This window comes from Canis lupus, chromosome 16, assembly GCF_003254725.2.
Source record: "Canis lupus dingo isolate Sandy chromosome 16, ASM325472v2, whole genome shotgun sequence".
Taxonomy (NCBI): Eukaryota; Metazoa; Chordata; class Mammalia; order Carnivora; family Canidae; genus Canis; species Canis lupus.
This window is the reverse complement of record NC_064258.1, coordinates 24922827-24939104: the sequence shown is the minus strand read 5'-3', so window position 1 is coordinate 24939104 and position 16278 is coordinate 24922827. Positions and strand designations below refer to the sequence as shown.

General features: G+C 55.1%; 1 protein-coding gene across 1 annotated transcript in view; it reads right to left on the bottom strand.

The window, feature by feature from the left end:
* The window catches only part of ANK1 (ankyrin 1), a 216623-nt gene that overhangs the window by 3794 nt on the left and 196551 nt on the right, over positions 1–16278 (bottom strand). Inside the window, 4 exon segments of the mRNA XM_025440516.3 lie at positions 4589–4729; positions 5701–5784; positions 10047–10344; positions 13567–14125. Coding sequence (XP_025296301.3) covers positions 4589–4729; positions 5701–5784; positions 10047–10344; positions 13567–14125 — 1082 coding nt within the window.

The window sequence follows — 16278 nt, the reverse complement described above, 5'->3', positions numbered from 1 at the left end:
CGCAGTGATGTTTCAAAGAGCTACAAAGAGCTTGGGCTGGTGTCTGGGCGTGAACCCTGACTGGCCTCTCTCAGGGCTCACACCTGCACTGTCTCCCCAGCTGGAGCAGAAACACCCTGAGGGCAAGGGCCTGGCCTTACCCTTCCCAGTGGTTCATCCCCACAATGCCCATCCCAGCACTAAGCACGCCTCAAACAAGAACCTCCCCAAATCTTGAGCCCGGGGAAAACAGCCCACCATCTTCCACTTTTCTGCCCAGACACAGCGCAGAGGAGAGAGATCAAGGCTTAGCAATTATTGTACGGTAACCACTTTGGTTACACGTCTAGGGGGAGGCCCCAGCAGTGGCAGGGGTAGGACTGGAAGGCAAGTCTCCTGGCTGTGACCTGGACCCTTCCACCGCCCTGCAGCTCTTGTCCTGGGTGTCCGGGGAGAAAGGGCTCACACTGTAACGAGCGAGGAGACCAGCCCCTGCCCACTCTAGTGGCCGTGCCGCTCAGGGCCTGGTCCCATCCCATCTCTCTATGTGGTCCCTCCTATTCCTGCCCTACCCTGTGCTTGTGGCCCTCTCCCCTGGCCCTCGGCCCAGAGTCGTGCCCCTGTGATGGTCTGGGAAGGAGGGTGGCCTGTAACTTAAAACAGCAACATAAAACATCACCCCTTGCCTCGCTGCCCCTTCCCAACGAGATTACCAATTGCTTAACTTTGAAACTCACTAAAACATCCCATCGTCGGAGCTCACAAAGAGTCTCTTAAAAGGGAAAACAAGAAAAAAGCAGCAGCCTTGTGGGGTCACAGCTTCCTGAACGTCCCAGAAGCCGGCCCACGGACACACAGAGGAATGCCAAGACCCAGCACGTGCCCGGGATCGCAGGGAGCCCGCCGATGCCGTTCCCCACCGGCGCGCTGGCATAGCTCATGCCTGAAGTCTCCGACCACATCCTTGGGGCACCAAGCAAAACCCAGCAGCTGCTACTGTCTCCTAGTGGTCAGGCCTTGACTAAACAGCAATTGTGTGGCTCCTTCAACACCACCAGGAAGCACCATTCCCCGATTTGCCAGGCCTTGGATACAGAGTCCTTCCCAAGGTGGGGGTGACTGGGGGCAATCAGATGGGTGAGGGGGTCTAGTCATTCCTCCCCTGGGACGGGGGCATCTTGTCTTCTCTGAACAAACTTCTGACCATCGTTCCTTTTGGCCACTTTTTAAATATCAAGTCTACAACATCAGCTCTAGGAGGATTGGAAGGAAAATCAAAATTGGTCCGGAGAACTAACTCTTCAAAACACATAAAAATCACTCGAGGAGCTTGCTGTGGAATCCTGAGTTCCAGAATTTTGATTCAGTCGGTCAGGGGCAAGGAGCAGGAATCTGCATTTGAACCTGACCCTGGGGGGCTGGTGACACAGGAGGTGGGTGGGTGACACTTTGAGAACAGTGGGTGAGAACTTAACAAGTTCTCCAGCCTTTCTCAAATGTACCTCCTCCGTCATCATAACCAGCCCTCAAGGGAGAAGCGGCCTCCCTGCGATTTCGTGGTTAAGGAACCGGAGGCGCAGTGAGGCCGGTGACCAGCCGCGGGTCACACTATGGTCTCCTCTGCACTGAACACAGCTGTCCCGCCTCCTCACCATTGTTTGTCCATTACCATGACTATTTCTAAACCTCTCTACTGAAGTGGAAGGGACTATCTGTGCTCTCCCTCGAGGGGACAGAAGCTCAGGGCAGTGCAATGACTAGTGCAAGACCACACAACCTTGGAAATAGGAGGAGCCAGGCCTCGGCTCTAGACTCCCAAGCCCCAGCTTTGGGTCTCTCTGAAACACAGTAAATTCTCACCATGCGCAGGGGTCATGTTCGATAACATTGTCAGGGAAGCTGAATTAGCCAACACTGAACCATTGTTCTCAAGGAAAAGGCCCAGTTAGGGTCTTGTGAGCCTCTGTTTACTACATGTTTGTCAGACAATGAATGAATGTTTATGTGTGTTTCCCTATAAAGACACCTTATTAAATTCATTGTTGAGTCCTTGACCCCCCTAACTCATGCTGGTAAATCTTATCTAACACACATATTTGTCCCCATGGGGCACCCCACAGCCTTCTTGCCCTGAGGAACACCAGACAGCACCATGGCACGAGAAGCCATTTTAAACAGCAAAACCAGCAAAAAGCACAAAAATGCAAAAAAAAAAAAAAAAAAAAAGCACCAAACAGACTATAAAAAGGGCATTTGCTGATGGCCTGCGAGCTCAAGCCAGGGGGCAGACTGCCATCTTGTTTGCCCTCAGCTGGGAGCCGGCTCAGGGGCGCCTCAAATTTCTCACCATGGCGTGTATGCCTGTGAATGAGCATGAAAGCACCGTGAGTGTGGATTTCGGGGTTAAAGAACATTCTAGCCGGTAGGCAAATTGGCAAGCGCGGGACCGTGAATACTGACGTGAATACTGACGGTTGACTGTATGGGCTTGCAGGTGGGTGGTAGGAAGTCCTGAGGACATGAGAGCCATCAGGCCTTCACTGTGTATGCTGGGTGGGTGTCTGGTTGGGAGGGTGGAGCACTGCAGGCTGCCCACCAGGCCCTGTAGGACGTGGGCTGGAGCCTGCTTCCACACTGGCTCCCTCATCACTGTCCCCATTGCACGGTGCCCTGCCTCTTCCTGGCAGGGGCCCTAGCACCGTGCCGAAGCCCAGCCATCAGTGTTCCCCACGCCTGTGCTCAGGCTCTAGAACTGTGTCTCCTTTGGGGGTTTCAGCCACCTTGCGGATCATCTATAGAAAATTTAAAAAACAAAACAAAACTGGGCTCCTCCCTCCCTGCCTCCCGGCCTGGCTCCTGGCTGACTCCTTCCTGTTCAGGAACATTAGTAGAAGGAACCGGAGCCAACAGAGGTAGAAATTGCTGCTGCTGCTGCCATAAGAAAAATGAGGCAGAAGAGTGCAGTTTTCCTTCCACTCTCTGCTTCTCCAAATTACTGGCACCTTTGGATTCTGTCCAGGATGCATCCCGGCTGATCTCCTAAACCAGCAGCCCGATGGGACCCCTGGCAGTGCTGGGGTTAACACGGTGACCTCCTTAAGCTGCTGAAGAGTCAGGTCTAATTTTATCCTATAACTGGATCCGCAGTCCTTTTTTTGCCCAAGTGCGGAGGTATGTTGGGAAGCCCAGAGCCAGCACTTCTGGTGGCTTGGGAGGCAGGGGCCCTGCTTTTTGCTGAATGCAGAAAGCCAGAGCCACTTTCCTCCTGGCCGGGAGCCAGGCCCTGGGGCGGGGGCGGGGCAGAGGGGGGTAGGATGGGCAAGAACCTAGTGAGTGCTGTGCTGGGGCCGCCAGGCTTCCTTGCTTCCTGCTGACTCCCACCCCGACGCATCCTGTACTGAGCTGCCCCGAGCTGAGCGCAGTGAATGGCCTCGGGGCAGCTCAGTACAGGATCCCTCAGGGAGGATGGAGGTCAGAGCTGGCCGCTGCAGCCCCCAGCACTGCGGGGGGGCCTGCTGGAGAGCCTCAGCTGCTGCATCTTCATGGCCCTCCTCATCTCAATCACTGCACATCCCTGCTTCTCGGCCATGCAGCCCCCACGGCCGGCACCAGGCCCTGACAACCCTCCTAACTTGCTGGGAGAATGCCATCCACCCCGTGGGCCTGTTCACTCCACCCTTTCCTAGAAAGCAACAGGGCCATGTGTCTCCAGAAACACCAAGGAGAATTGGTGCCTTGGGGTCATCAGGCTTCTCGAAGGGTTCTAGGTTCAAGAGACAATGCTGTTCCAAGTCACTGTTGGAGCTCTCTGGAGAGTTGCGTTGAAATGGCTCAGCCTAGACGGACTCTACAGTGCTCTACCAGGCCCCTCCCCCCTCCTCCAACCCCATTGCTTGGCTTTCAGGACAGTATCACCACTGAGATTTATTGACTGCTTTCACTCATCAAAGCATTTTCTCAAATTTGTATTTTTGCACTCCCGGAGAAGTCAAGCAGCAGAAATTGTTGACTGTTTCCTTGAAGAGGAGTAAATCAACACTCAGAGATATAGTTAGTAGGTTGGGAAACCAGAATCTGTGCCTCGCTCGAGAGGCCACAGCACCACAGGGCCTCCTGCATCATGCTGGGGGTGGTAGAGCCCACTGGAGGAGGGGAGACCTGAGGACGTGCGCAGCCATTCCCAGCACCAGCCACTCCACGAGGACCAGGCCATGCAGAGAGGATGCAGAAAGACAGTTACCTCCAGAGAGGCCATTTGAGGGGAGGGCTAGAGATCACTGCTTCCCCCTTTTCAGGCTGGCCCGCTTCACTATTTGAGCCCCCTTCCTGCTCTCTATGAGATCCGGCTGCAGGCTACTCCCTCTCAGCTCCACCTAGAGACAGCAGCAGAGACAGAACGCAGGACAGATGACACAGAGAGAGAGAGACAAGAAATAGGCGCGAAAGGAACGGCACTGTACGTGGGCCCGGCCGTGAAAACCCTACAATGGGGAGGCCAGAGGGAGGGAGCACAGTGTAGATGCCCAGGGCAGGCGCACAGGTGAGCAGCCGGCTGGGGCCAGGCGCCCTGACACACAGAGCATCCCAGAGGCTGCAGCCACCGCAGTACCTGGGCGAGTTTCATAAAGGAATCAGTATCAGCGTCCACCTCACTGGGGTCCTCCAGGGGCCCCTCAGCAATCACCTCTTCGTGCTCCTGGGTGTCATCGGCACCGGACGAGTCTATCTGCCGAACAACTTTGCGAATGATCTGGAAAAGAGGAAGAAGGGACGAAAGGCCCATGAAGCCATTGAGACAGCAGTTGAAGACCAGGTCCGTGACAATGAGATAGGGGGAGGCAGCCTTTGTCTAGGGCTCCCTTCCTCCAGTGGCCAAGAACAGGGACTGCTCTCCCGCCCCCACCCCATGATGTGGAAAACTAGCTCTGGGCAGCCTCCTGGGGCCTAGAATTTATAGACGGGTCTTAGCACATTTCACCAAGGATCAAGGTTTTTGCCTCTGCATACTGTTGGAAGGTCTCCTGAGGGCAGAGGAGCTCCTTTTCAGCTATAGGGATTCCAGACAATCAGGTTCCCTTATTCACTCACCCAAATATTCTAACACTGTCTACTCTGCGCCTGCCACATACTCGGACTGGGAGGTTAAGACACAGACACCACTCCTGCCTATGTGCAGCACACTTTGCAAGAGGAAAGATGGGCATCTTGCTTCCATTTAGTGGGAGCAGCACCACAGTGGGAGCACATACGTGGTCTCCCTAGGCTCCTTCTTCTCCCTCTGCCCAGACCTAGCACGGTTCCCAATCCTTGGCAGGCAAAGTCAGGTCTAGTGAATTAAAATAAAATCTGCTGCAACTTAATGCATTTCCACAGCCTTTTTGTATGCAGAGGCCCGTGGTAGCTCAGGGACTACCAGCCAGCTGTTTCAACAGCTGTTTCTGGGGCTAGCCACCACTGGACTAGATTTCGGTTGTTCCATGGAGCCTGGTTCTTCTGGAACAGAACAGCAGGAGCTGAATTCAGGTGCAGTCAGGTAGAGTGGCTACGAGGACTGTCATGCTGGACCCCAGATGCCCAGAACTCCCCACACCTGAACCATCCCTTCTGAGCTCTGCTGACTCTCTATGAGGGCATCCATGAGGAGCAAGAAGGTGAGCCCAGCACCCGTTGGCTTCTGGCCCTGCTGCCCCTCCCCAGCTCAGGGGGACTCTGTGCACCTACCTTCTTGGTGACGATGTTGCCCTGCTCATCTGTGAATTCTTCCTCTGTCACCTGCTCCCCTGGAATATTCTGAAACTCATTCCCCTAGAATTGCAGCAAAGGAGAAAACTCAAGATTAGTAAGTGGGTGGTCTGGGCATAAGGTGGAGGCTGAGGAAATGAAAGAGCACAGCCAACCACTGCTGTCGGACAAATCCCCGGCACGGCAAGAAACTCCAACACAGCTAGTCGCAGCAGCCAGAGGGCTCTGAGGGTGAGAGGCACCCCTGGGGGTGGTGGGGCCTGAGCCCCAAGCTTGCAAGAGCCCTGCGTGCCTGATCCCTCAACAGCACCAGGGAGCAGAGGCAGTTACGCAAGTTTTACAAAGAGAGGCTCTGAGAGAGGAAGCAAAGCACCTGATTTATCTTTCAACAGCCCTTTACAGTGTGGAAGGCCCTTCCACAGATACCGATGCCCCGAGTGTGCCTTGCGGGCTTCCCAAAGCTGCTGGGGACATGAGAAGGACCAGAACAGGCCTCCCAGGTCCCTGAGCCGAGTTTCCCACGCCACCCCAGCACGGCCGTGGGAGCAAGTGCCGCACACCTGCTCGGGCTCCAGGGCAGTGGCTAGCCCTGGACTCAGATTCGGGGTCCTCTGCTTCCCCCAGCCACTGACCCTGTACACCGCCGTGCCCTCAGCCCTGCCTCCTGCCTCCTGCCTGGCTGTTACCTTCAGGAAAACCCGACGCCGGACCACCCTGGTGGAGATGGTCTCCTCATCGTCACTCACGCCCTCGCTCTCCCCCAGCTCCTTGTCCAGCTCCTGATGGATGTGCTTCAGCACAAAGCACAGGGAGCCCTTGACAATGTGCATCACGTTCTGACAGCTGACCAGAAAGAAGCCCAGGAGCACCAGGGTGACCAGAAGCTGGGTGATGAAAGTCCACATCCTCACCTCCTCTGGGGCCTGGAGGAGCCGCTGTGAGGCCCCAGCTCTCTCATTCTCCTCTCAGGCTCCCGAGTGCCCCAAGAACCCCTTTCATTCTCTCTCCACAGGACACTGGGCGGCCCCTCACTGGTATGGCCCACTCAGTGCCCTCCTGCCGAGACGCCCCAGGCTCTGCCCTCCCGCCTGGGTGACATCAGGCTTCGATAATTTTAGCTCCTCAGACCAGCTGCTGGGGCTGTCCAACTGGGCTAGAAGGGAGCGGGCAGGTGCGTGTGTCCCGGACACCAAGAGCACTCGTCAAAATCACTCTGTGGGTGACACGCCCCATCCCAGCCTCTCGCCCCCGCCCCAGGCCTGTGCCCTCCTATGCGGACTAGAAGCAGTTCTGCCCAGGGAAAGATTCTCTCTCTGGGACTCCAGGAAATAAGGCATCCAGAGACTGTGGCCACTTGCGTGTTTCTCTGGGCTGTTACTGCCGTGACTAGAACGGAGTTCACCCGCACCCGCTGGGATGGGACCAGCTAATACCCTGGAGACAGACTTCAGGGTTTATTTCAAAAATAGCCCGGGGATGAGTGATTTGCTCAGGCCTAGCCACGTTAGCTCAGCGGGGTCCAGCACAGGTGGTGACGCCACCTGGAAGCCCGTCCAGTTCCCCTCTGCCCGAGGGCCCTAGGCAGGGCTCCAACCCCCTTCCAGGGGACAGCGGCCCTAAACGTAAGTGTGCAATTGCTGTGTCTATTTAAGGCCTGTCCTCAAAGGCTCTTCCCAGGCTGGGTGTCAGCGCCCAGGAGCAGGCCGACAGGCCCGAGGCTCGCCTTTGCAGAGCTGATTCACAAACGCAGTGGTGGCAGCTTGGGGCCCCAGGAATCTCACTTTCCGGATCAGGCTGTGCCTCTTCTGAGTAACAGGCCGCATGGCAGGGGGAACAGAGATATGGGGCACAGCCCAGTGACCCTGCAACTCACTCGTTGGGGGATTTGGGGAATCTGGGCACTTCCTTCTGGAACCAGGGACGCCCTGGACTGCCTCTGTGCCGCCTCTGGAGAGGAGCGCAGGGCGTGGGCGTTCCCACCACCATGAGTAATGTGTCACTGGAGCGAGCCCTCGGGTGGTGGGGGTCACGGGAGGAGCCTTCTGGCGGTGTGTACTGTTCTGCAGGTGCGGCGTGTGTGCGCACATACCCACTAGGTGAGGCTTCCCGACAACCCTGCCAAGTGCAGGTTCTATGATTTTCCCACTTGACTCAAAGGAAGTGGAGGCGCAGAGTCAGAGTGAGTAATCCAAAGGGTCGGACTCCAACTCCTGTCACTCCGCAATTCTGCCGCATTTTGACAGGGAAGCACCCAGAGAAATACAAGCCCATCGCACATGCAAAGGAGCTGGGCACTGGCAAGGATTCGATTTGGGCCCAGCCAAGAAGTGTCCAACTTCAGGTATTTCCATCTGTGGCCTCAGAGAAGAATGTCTTACAGATGTTTCGGGCTTGCCTCCCTAGCTCCAAATTATAGGGCATCTCTCTCTCTCTCCATCAGTGTTTTCAGAGATTCACCGGAAGTGCTCTGCAAACCCCTGCTTTAAGTGGGCCTCATGATCGCCCCCCAGGTCCTCTCAGATGATCAGGACCCTGGCTCATGTATGCCATCTTAACCCTGACCTGGAAGGCATTAGTCTGGTGGCCCTGCACGCTCACTCGCTCTGACTGGGAAGCAAGAGATCCAGACACTCCTGGCCCTCACACTGGTTTGCTGTGTGACCCTGGAGAATCCCTCAGCCTCTCTGGGACCCTGTGGCCTCCTTCCTTATAAACAAGGCAGTTGGACCCTGTGACCCAGAAAGCTTGTCCTGTGAGTTCCAGGAGTGCTCCTCTTTTCTCCCCAGTTCTCCCTTCACCAGAGGCTGACTGAAGAGGGGCCGTGGATAAGAAGGCCCCTGGAATCCTTGTCTATCCCCAGGAATCAGGAGCACAGACCCAGTTCATAGCACCTGTGCTCTCAGCCAAGTGCCTGCTATTAGGAGCAGGACAAGTGCCAAAGAATAGTGTGCTGGCCAAGAGTGCACAGAGTGGTCTGGGGACCAAGATGGACCTGGCCACCTGTTCTGTTGGAGGCACGTACTTGGCGGGAAGTAGTCTAAATAAAACCTTATTAGATTCCTCACAGTTCAAAAAAAAAAAAAAAAAAAAAAAGATTCCTCACAGTTCTTTGTAGCCTGTAACCCAGGACTGCGGTGAAGCTAACCTAGCCTAGCCATGCCCCCCACCTCCCCCCCACCAGGTGCCCACTAGGCCTTGGCTTCCAGCAGGGCGGAGAGAGAAGAGGAAGCAGCAGGAGGCAGGGGAGGAAGAGCTCCTGGGTGAGGAAGTGGTAAGGACTGAATCAGAAGAAAGAAATGCAGAACGCATTGTTTATGCATGCACTAAAAATACACAGGCATGGGACAGCGATGCAAATTTCTTAAAGAACGCATACATTAAAAAGGCACACCTTAGTAAGATGCCTGGGATTTGTTTCCAAAAAATACGGTGGGGGAGAGAAGAGGGGGTAGGTATAGATGAAACAGGATTGGCCACAACTGGGTAACTGCAGAGCCTGGGTGGTGTGTGCACGGAAATGAATATGCTATTCCATCCGTTTTTGCATTTATTTGCAATTTTTCATAATAAAAAAAATTCCCCAAACACATTAAAATGGGTGTCCATGGGAATAGGACTGGGGAGTGAAGTAAAAGCAAATAGATAAAATCAATACAGCAGGGCAGACCCAAAGTGGGGAGGGGGGTCTGAGGGAGGCAGAGACCTAAGTCAGAATGAGGTGGGGCACCTCTCCAGGTCCATGTGCCGAGCCCTACCCAGAGGATTACAGAATTCCCAAGCCAGCGAACCCTTGCCATAATCCATTCACTCCTCATTTACCAATGAGCAAACCAAGGTGCTGAGAAGAGAGGGGATGGTCTGTGGCCACGAAGACCATGGTAGGACCAGAGTTAGCCTAATGCCCAAGCCTCTCTGCTCTACACCCTTCCTAAAACACGGTGGAAAAAGAAACAAAACCCATGGCTTTGGAATCAGCCAGACGGAACTCCAAAGCCCATCTCTGACCCTGTGACCTTGGGCAAGCTGCTCAACCCTCAGCTGCCACATGGGAATAAGAGCTGAGAGCCAATGCAGCATAAGCATGACAACCACACAGGCCCTGCCTGGGATCCTCAGGTGCTCCGAGAATGTTAGCTCTTCTCTTGTCTCAGCAGAGACAGTGACTCTGTATCCTTACTTCTAGAGAAACTGAAGTCACTGCCACAATTCCTAAAGAAGTGAATCATGCTTTGCCTGGGGCTTGCCTGAAAGAGAGGCTGCCCTTGGCCTCAGGCCCCTCGAGCACCGGTGTGGGCATCAGCAGGTGCCTCTGTGCAGACTCTCACCTCTGCCATCTGGGAGAAAGTGCTCTGAGCCTCCTGCACCCACTCGAGGTGGCTTTGTCGTCTCCGTTCCCTGTCAGCCGGGGTGCTTTCAGCCTCTGGCTGCTCTTCCCAAAAGTGCTCACTTGCAGACACCAGGACCTTCTTATGCTCCTGAGACCCACTGGGCTCCAGCTCTTGGATGGTGGTGACCGTACTCTGGAATGAGGGTGGACCTTGGGTGACCTCTTCTTGCCAGAAACCTTGTGCAGCATCTTGCAGGTATGAGACAATGGAGCCTTCCTCATTGCAGTCCTGCAGCCTGGGGTCCAGGGAGAGAGAAAGGACACCTGGTTATCCTTCAGTCTCTGGCTGCTCAGACACCCTCCCGCTCAGAGCCCTGGCCCCCCATCCTGTACTATACACCCGAGGAATAAGGCTGCATGAGCAAATCACACACAGCCAGCATGTGCTGCATATGGCTCCTTGTCCTGTCCAGAGAGGCACAGTGGTCCATCCATGTTGTCCAGGTGGAGGGGGCCATGGGTACCGGTACTACTGGTCCCATCACTTTAAGTGGATGGCTCTCTACCCCGGGCTCCTGAAGCACTTGGCTCACACTGCTGGGCGTCACCAGGTCTCCACACCTATCACCTCACCTGCCTCCCCTCCAGCCCTTCAGGCCACCTGCACTCCACAGTCCTGATTCAATAAGTGCTCATCCAATAAGTGGCCACCCCCCTGGAAGCACACTCTTCTATGGCTTCCAAAACATCACATTTTACTGGTTTCTGCTACCCCCTCTCCCCTCCACCCCCGGCTACCACTTCTTGTTGTTGTTTGTTGATTTCTCCTAATTTCCCTGGCTTCTGAACACGGGAGCACCCCAGGGCTCAGTTCCCAGATCTCATTCTCTACCTACATCCACTTCCTAAGTGAGCTCGTTCAATCTGTGGCTTCACAGCCCATCTGTGTGCTCATCACACCCAGGCGTGCACACACAGCATCTCCTCCTTCACTTACAGATGTGTATACCCCCCGACTGCCTCTGCACATCTCTTCTTTGGGGGTCTAATGGGCGTCTCAGGATAGCACGGTCAAGTCCAATCCTGTGACTTTCTCCCCAACCCATTCCTCCACACCGCAGCAAACATTATCTCCATGCCTCCAAGGGTCAGATCGAGGATCCAGTAAACTCTGACTTCTTTCTTTCTCTCCCACTCCACATCTTACTTGCCAGCAACCCTTTCGGTTCAACCTTCAAATATATATCCTGAACACAATCACTTGTTGCCACCAGCACAGCTCCCATCTTGGTCCATACCACCAGCAACGCTCATCTCCTGGCTAATCTCCCCGCCTCGAGGCCTGGACACATCAGGCTGCTCTCAAGGTAGGTGTCACATCACCTCATTCCTCTGCTCAAAACCCTCTGGTGGCTCCATGCCTCATCTAGTAAATGTCAAAGTCTTTCGTCTTTCTAGGACTTCAAGGCCTGCCATGTCTAGCCCCATAACCCTCCTCAATCGCCGTGCTGGGATCAGTGATCTTCTCACTGTTCCTCGACTATGCCCACTGCAAGCCTTTGCACTGGCCAGGCCTCCTGTTAGAGAGCTGCCCTCCTGTATTCTCAAGGCTCACCCCTTAATTCCTTCTGGTCTTTACTCCAATGTCATGGTTTCAGGCTTCTGCAGCTACACTAGCCCTCATTTAGGCCATCTGCTCTCCACAAACATACATACGACCTACCCACTACCCTCCTTTATTTTCCTTTTTAGCACTATCATCTAACTTTTCCCTTTTGGGGAGGCAGTGCAGAGAGAAAGGGAGAGAGAGAATCCCAAGCAGGCTCTATGCCCAGCACAGAGCCTGATGTGGGGCTTGACCTCACGACCCTGAGATCATGACCTGAGCCAAAACTGAGTCAGGTGCTTAACCTACTGAGCCACCCAGGTGCCTCTAACTTTTCCCTTTTATTTATTTATTTATTTATTTATTTATTTATTTATTTATTTATTTATTTATTTTTATTTTCCCTTTTATTAATGCTTTCCATTTCATTGGTTTTATCTCATTTACTGTCGTTTCCCCACCAGAACATAAACTTCTGGCAGGTGGAGACTTTGTCTGTGGTGTTCAATGCCACATTCCCAGCACCTAGGCACATTTTACAGGCGCTGGGCACACTCAATACCTACTGTTGGGTGAGTGAACGAAATTCACCTGTCCCCATGGGAGGGCTGGCCAAGGTCAGAGAACCGAACTGTTCATCCCGAGACCTAGCACCAGGCCCTCTGGTTCCCCACAGTGGTGCAGTGGGCAGCTTGCACGCAGTGTGCGCAGCACGCGCCCAGTCAGTGCAGCTCAATGGCCTGTGCCGTGGGGTGCTGGAGGGGGTGGTGGCCTACGCCAGGGGATGCCACTGCTTCACTCTGAATCCTCACGGCCCCATCATCCAATTCTCCCTGCTCATCAAAGGATTCGAGTGGGAAAGGAAAATGAGAGGAAATAAATCCTTGTCGTCTCATCTTTGTAAACGGCTTTCTTTTCCCTCTGCCTGCAGTATTCGGGCCACCCTGAGTGGACCCCAGGGAAGGGCCCGGGAAGCCTGGGCTTCTGAGCAGACCCGAGGAGCCAGGTGGGTGGGAAGAGGAAAGAAATGAGGACAGGTTTTCCACATCCTGGCCAAACCTGAGCCACCTGGCTATGGTGGTGTGCACAGTCTTCAGGGGCACACGGGCTATCTCCGTGCTTTAGGGAGGGTTTAGGAAGTGACTCGGGGGAAGGGCCACTGTGACTCAGTTCCTGCGCCTGTCCAGCCAGGCCAGGTGGCCCTCCACACTCCGCCAGCCCTGGGGGCAGGGCGGGCCCACTGCCATGGATGTGAGTCGGGCCTGTGGCCTGAGACCCTCCGTGTCTGCCCCAGGCCCTCCTGCCTGAACTGCCTGCCCACTGCTGCCCTGCTGCAGGCCCAGGCGCCACCCGGGAGAATCACCAGTCCCTCCCCAGGTGAAAGCTCTGTTGTGCCCCTACTAAGCCCACCAGGCTCACACCTTCAAAGGGGTAAAGCAGAAGGGCACCATTATCAGCTCTGTCACACGCAGGCTGTGTGACTGGCCGAATAACATCCCCGGTCCCGGTGCTTCTACGTTTCTAAATATGGTCTTCAATGATAAGCACCCAATAGCGACAGGGGCCCCGAGCACCTATCCTCAGCTGCACTTTGGAGAGGCGGCCATACCAAGCCCTCCTCATGCCCTCCCCTATGCCAACCCCCCACCCAGCCTCTCTCCTGCGTGCCACAGGATCTCCGGGGGCCTCTGGGGCATCTGGCCCTCACAGATCACAGCTCCACCCATACAGGACAGAGGCCTGAGCAAGCCAGCACCACATAGAACTGCTTACTCCCGGGCAGTTAGGAGGCGGTGGAAGGGGGGCAGGAGGACAGCAGTACCTAAATTCCCTCTGTGCTCCCTGTTGGGCACGATCTCACCCAAAGCCCAGGAAGACGACAAGCATCCTGCCACAGCAGCCCAGCCCTTACCTCTCCTGGCTTGGCTCCATCACCCGACTCACGCTGGGAGATTCTGTGATGTGGGCTTGCACCCTCTGCTGGCCTGAAACAAGAGACACTTCATTCTCTGAGTCCTGCCCTGCACCTGTGGAGTCCTCCTGCCTCTTAGGACCTGGCAGCTTCTCTTCTGACCTCTGACCTTCTTCCTGGTCAAGCAAATCAATAAGGCCATTTGTGGCATCTGAATCCACTGTATCGTCCTCCACAAGGTCCAGCGAGCCCAGTGTGGGGCCCTGGGGTTCCTCGGAGAGCACCCCCTCTGGCTTCCACTCGTGGCCGGTGGCATCAGAGTCCTCGGCCTTGCTGCACTCCAGAGAGGAGTCCTCAGCAGTGACCAGGGAGGGCGTGAGGCCCGCAGACCACACCTGCATGTCAGACATCTCCAGCATGGCATCATGCTCCGTGGCCGCCAAGGGGATGGCATCTATGACCGACACCTCGTTCCAGTACTGGTCTGCACGCAGCGGAGAGGGAAGCGCGTAGTGCAGGGAGGCAGGGGACAGCAGCTCGTCCTGCAGCGAGGAGTAACCTGGATGGGCAGACAGAGGGCAACATGCTCCAGAAGCGATTTTTGTCACACATACTCATGTGCAAATTCATGCATATGCACACGCACACACAGGCACAGCCACAGAGAGGCATGCACATTCCGGGAGGAGGCTTTCCAAGCTCAGTGGCCAATGCTCAGGCCTGTGGCTGCTGCCCAGGGCACCCAGGCAGGAGAGACAAGGCTCTGGGATGGGCAGGGGACAGCCAGGAGGTGGTGGGGGAGAAAAGGGCTCCTTTGCTGAATGGCAAAGACAAGAGACTGGAATTCTTTCTTATCCAGTTCCGAGCGCCAGATCAAGAAGCTTTGACCCAAAGGATTTGGGCTCCAATTTGTCTCCAACCGATGAAAGCCCACTTCTTGATGTCTAGGCAGAAAGAAATGTTGCTCTTTCTTTGCTCAAAATATCCCCTTAGCACAGTCCTTGGGGTATCAGTCAGGGATGTGTCTTAAAGGGAGGGAACAGCACCTCCTGATCTGGGGGCAGTCACCAAGCTGGAGGGGCCTAATGGGGTCCACTGAACACCCACTCTCAGCAGGGTGGCCAAATGGGAAACCACTTGGTTCCAGATGAAGCAACTTTTCCTCAAGTTGCAGACTGGTTCTGGAAAACCCTGAACGATCTAAGGTGGTACAAGTGGGAGTACTAAGGGTTCAGCATAGGGAGTCAGGTCAGAGGGCAGCAGAGGCACCTGGCACACCTGCCCTGCAGCTCCTTGCCTGCTGGCCCTGCACTGCTCACGCCAGCTCCAGGTGGGCAGGGACCCGCGCACTGCAGCCGGCTAGCTCGGGCCCTAAATGCGTGGCCTGGTGGTCACCATAGGCCGCTCAGACATCTGTTCCTTGTGGCTGGCTCAGCTAGGAGTTTCTGCTAGTCTTCTGTTGGTTCTGGCATTGGCTTCCTCCTGTTCAGGAGGGACTTGGAGCCTGAGTAAGCAACACATGTAAGTGCAGGAGGAATGAGTGCAAGCCGAATGGGCACTGTTCTGTCAGGAGGCTCCTCTGCTCTTCTCCAGGCAGGCGTGGGGTCCATGGAGAAGCCAAGGCCTCTGACTCCCCTTCAGAGCTGGTGCCAGTGTGTGGGTGGCAGAAGGGACTGGAAGACAAGCTTCTTCATTCAGCTCAGCTTATCTGAGGAACCGGAGTCTAAAGACCCAGTAGAACCAAACCAGGACCCTGTGGGGCACAGACGAGGCTGCCTCTACAGTCTCTAGGGACCTTCCTGTGCCCAAAGGGGCCCCTAATCTAGCGTCTAGACTCTGCATCCTGCCATTTACCCCTCACCGTCCTGCATGCAGTCCTTCCCTGGGCTTGGCCCTTCTCATAGCCAAATGGACCCTCCTCATGCGAAGGCTGGAACTTGGCTCCAGCTCTCCCACGTCTTCTCTACTTGAGACATCTGCAGCTATCCTCATTCACCCACTTGTTCAACCAGAAGGTACTAACCGAGGTCCGCTTATGTGCCAGTTACTGTGCTAAAGGGCAGAGGACTGCAAACACACAAATGTACACAAAGACGGGTTGTCTTTATCCTCTGTTCTCCTGATGTTTTCCCAGTGACTTCAGCTCACCTTGCTTCCCCCATCTTTGAACCCATCCTGTGCTCCCTCACTAAGCTGGTTCGTGGGACTGTCCACTCTTCAAAGGCAGAGATGCTGTCTCCCTCTTCCTCTCACTTTCCTAGAACAGGACTGGGAATCCATTGGCCCTGGCGACTCATGCAGAGAGCTCTCCAGATGTGTGAGGAGGACACAGGAGCCAGAACAGATGACCTCAGTCACGTGTAGTAAAACTACAATTGCTGATTTACATGTGTGCTCCGGGTGCCAGGAACCATGCTGTGTGATTGACCTACACTCTCTCATAATCTACCCCGGAGAGCTGTCTTCCTTGACCCATCTGTACAAATCTCTGTGCTTTCAAGTCCCAAGATGAGAAGGAAGAGAAAGAGACCATCAGGTGCTGGGTGGCTGGCAGCATGGGGCTGTGCTTGTGGAGCTAACAGCTCTGGCCAAATGAGGAGGACCAAAGAGGAGGTGGGAGAGTAGGAGAAATGGGTGGGCCGAAACTTCCCGTTAAATCCAAGCCATTGTATATGGAACCATGACCTACAAACTGAAAAACCAGGGCCGATG